Source organism: Chrysochloris asiatica, unplaced genomic scaffold (assembly GCF_000296735.1).
Source record: "Chrysochloris asiatica unplaced genomic scaffold, ChrAsi1.0 scaffold00230, whole genome shotgun sequence".
Taxonomy (NCBI): domain Eukaryota; kingdom Metazoa; phylum Chordata; class Mammalia; order Afrosoricida; family Chrysochloridae; genus Chrysochloris; species Chrysochloris asiatica.
Window position 1 is genome coordinate 1,590,477 of NW_006408748.1, and position 3,881 is coordinate 1,594,357.

Here is a 3,881-nt window from a genome sequence, read left to right on the forward strand (position 1 = left end):
AAGTGGGGAAATGCAGAACAGGGTATCAGATTCTCACGGACGCCAGACTTTCTGAAGCCAAGAGGACTAGATGAACCCATGAAACTCTTACCTTGAGATAATCTTTGTATTTTCAACCAAAAATATCCCTGAATCTTCTTTAAAACAAATAATAGTTTAGCTTAACTAGTAAAAAAAAAAGTTTGCCTTGAACTTTGCCTCGAACTTTATGCTCTTTTACAAACTATATGGGGTGAAATTTACAACAGCAACTTAAAAAATTAGATCGGAAATTTAGGAGGCCATGAGTTTATATTAATGGAGAAGAAACAACTCAAGAGAAAGGTTAGAATGGTTGCAACCAGTAACGCTCAATGGTAGAAATGGCTACATTGGTATCTGTTTTGATGTGTATAGTCTCAGCAACAATACAAAATTAAATAATTTTTTAAACTTTCCATGTGACAGAATAATCCAAAACAGGCTATGACCTATTGGGCTCATGATAAGGGAGCAAGAGTGGCTCCATCTTGCCCCTTTTTTCTGACCATGTTCTGTTCACTTTTGTTCATATGTTCCAGGAGACAGCTGCACCCATAAACAGTTAGTGGTTGGTCAATTCTCAGAATAGTACCAAGCTCCCCCGCCTAACCTCATCCTACCACATACCTATAATGGACAAAGCTCCACTTGTGGCATAGCCCACCTTTAGTTTCCTGATTGTTCACTCATTTATCAGTGAAGAGAGCTTTCGCTGTACCCCAGATGCCTATGGTTTTTATCTTTATAAATTCTTGTCACTTCATGTCTCAATGGATCAAGTAATCTTACCCTATGAGACTTACTGCCTCCCTAACTCAAGTTGCTTTTATTTCTTAATAAATCTCTCTTTAATTGAAATTTTTGAGTCCTAAGTTTTACTTTGGGACACATGGTTGGACCTCAAGTACTGCCTCTAAACCTTTTAAGGCAAGTACTACAATGCTATATGTCACCACCAGACCTTTGACCCACCCTCTAAGAAATTTCCTATGTTTTTGTTTGAATTTGCATATTAAGGTTCATTGCAATTTCGTCTCAATTCCAGTATCCTCTTTAAGACTCAGCAGTAAGTCCACGCCATTGCTTCTTTCCTGTTTCCTCATAGGTGTGGCTGTACTGGAGGGTCCCATGTATGCAATTGGAGGGCATGATGGCTGGAGCTACCTGAACACAGTGGAAAGATGGGACCCTCAGGCTCGCCAGTGGAATTTTGTTGCCGCCATGTCCACCCCCAGGAGCACAGTAGGTGTGGCAGTACTAAGTGGAAAGTAAGGACAAATTTAAAGTTTCTTTTAAAACACAACAAACCAAATGTATTAGGCTATATATACTTTCTGACTTAAAGATATGCATAAACCATACAAGAGGAGTACTTTATGAATGATATAAGGAAATTCAAAAAGGCATTTTTCATTATTTTTATAATGTTGTTGGGTTGTTGGTAAGTGCTGTCATTTCTGACCTGTAACGACCCTGTAGAGTTCCTGAAAAGTGGCTGGTGGGCTTGAACTGTCAACCTTGTAGTTAGCAATCCGGTGCTTAGACTATAAGCACCACATCAGGACTCTATGAGGTATTGAGTGAAAATGGCAATATCTAGCAAATTATATAATAATGAATCAAAGGAAAACCTTAAATTAGGCTTTTGTGTGAAAGTGGAATTTTATGCTTACTAGCAAAAAATCACATTAAAGTATTTATAATACTTAACATATATTTTAAGTTTAGAGTAAAAGACTATTTCTAACTAGTTTTGTGTATTGATTGATGAATTTAAATTTATCTTACCCTTCTGGTAGGCAACATTTAGATCATTCCATCAAAATCAAACCCACGGCCATTGAGTTGATTCCATCTCATGTCAACTCTCTGAGTAGACTCTATAAGTGAAACTGCTTCACAGGATTTCCAAGTAACAGCCAAGTACTTATCCACTGTGCCACCAGGTCTGTTTATGTCTTTAACATACCATATTACATCTTTCTCTGCAGTAATATAAGGCTCACTGTTTGTTCTTTATTGTCAGTTCCTACTCCTAGCAATGCTACATAGGATTTCCAAGAGCAGCCAGTGGACTTGAACTGACAAACTGGTGTTACGAGTCCAGTGTTAATCTACAGTGCCATACTGGCTGTTTGCCATGGAGTCGGTTCCGACTCATAGCGACCCTGTACAGGGTTTCCGAGGCTGTAAATCTTTATGGGACCAGACACTAGGGCCCAGTAAATAAACATTCATTTATATGCCAGTGTTTTGAGCTATCCCTTTATACCCTATTTCACCATCATAAATATAAACTAGATAACTGTTGACTAAGACTGCTCATTAATTTGACTGGGCTTCCTGTTTCTACTGCTTACAGAGTGACCCTGTGCAAGTCTCTTAATCTCTGTGAGTCAGTTTTCTTCATAGCATTGTTGTGATGAATAAATAATACATGTCAAGTTCCTAACCTGTGATAGGTGCTCAGAGGTTAGTTTCTTTCCTTCACAACCAAGTCCTATTTTAGCTATTTAAAAAATAACTCATGATATATTTATATACCATATTTTAACTATTCTAAGACACAAAATTGGGTACATCTTACAAATTATGGGTGACTTAAAATTGCTACCAAACAGATGGCAGCTATGTTATCTGCAAGTGCAGCTTGTTTTTTTTTTTTATATATATATACAAAAGTGATTTATGATACGAGCTAGATCGATATATATATCATGCACACAAACGAGACAGAAGGGTAAGTCAAAAGTACTGCTACCAGTGACACCAGAGATGGAGGCAGAGATGATGATGCAGAGAGATGGAGCAGCTGGGGACTTAGGCACAGAGAAGGAGAGGGACTGTGTGCTGACGACCGGGGGGCACGCTTGTACTGTATACACTTTGGTTGGTTGATGATGCATGGAGGGGATTGTAACCATGGCAATGAAACGATATACGATAGGATGAACATAAAACTGATGTTCTCCCATGTACACTATCACATAATTCACAGTAAAACATTAAAAACTCATACCAGAGGAATGAGTTTATTCCAGAAAAAATATGTTTTAGCATGTCTTTGTGGCCAGTGGATGGCTGCAGACAAGGTCCCTTAGTAATAAATTTGTGTTAATCCCATTGGGATGCCTTCACAAAAAGAGGTCCAATCAAAGCAGTGACTTCCTAGAGGTTCTTCTGGGCCAGTTAAATTCAAGGCAGAGAGGTCAGCTCAGAAGACAGTGGTGACAGGCTGGATTCCAAAGGAGGTCATCTGGATAATATTCTCAAAGAACACAGGGACATCATGGGAAGATTTATTAGGAAGAAGCTGTAAGAAAATTAAGTCTGCATTGGTGAGAAAATTCCAGAAATGTTACACCAAGAAACTTTTAACTCTCAGGACAATTTACATGCTCATTCTTCGAAGGTCACAAGCTATCCTACAAAATATTTCTGGCAAACCTTACCTTGTTCCCAACAGCCTTGATCATCCTCCTTCAACTTCTTTTTGTTCCCCAAACTCAAAGAACATTAAAAAGGAACAAGAAAAATGGACACTGAGATGGCAGCTAGGGTGGAAGTGCAGTGAAGGTCGCCGTCAGAAATAACACAGAATATCAGGGAAAGCAGAGCCAGGGCAGAGTTCCAAAACTCGGAACCGCAGAGATAGGAATATTTTAAAGGTTTGAAGATTTATAGCTTGTGGAGTTTGGAGCTGAAGTAAAAAATCGCGTACTTTTGAATCTGCCGGGCCGGACTCGGAGGCCTGAGCCAACATCCTGGGCGAGACCAAGCGGCTAGACGAAACAGGGGGAACAGAAACACCACAGAAAAATGCCGCGGGAACCTTGGGACAAAGGTGAACAATATACTTT

General features: G+C 39.3%; 1 protein-coding gene across 1 annotated transcript in view; it reads left to right on the plus strand.

Annotated features, from left to right (window-relative positions):
* The window catches only part of KLHL5 (kelch-like family member 5), a 107,989-nt gene that overhangs the window by 83,793 nt on the left and 20,315 nt on the right, over positions 1 to 3,881 (plus strand). Inside the window, exon 8 of the mRNA XM_006873211.1 lies at positions 1,127 to 1,289. Within this exon, the coding sequence (XP_006873273.1) occupies positions 1,127 to 1,289 (163 nt within the window). The remainder of the gene's footprint in view (positions 1 to 1,126; positions 1,290 to 3,881) is intronic.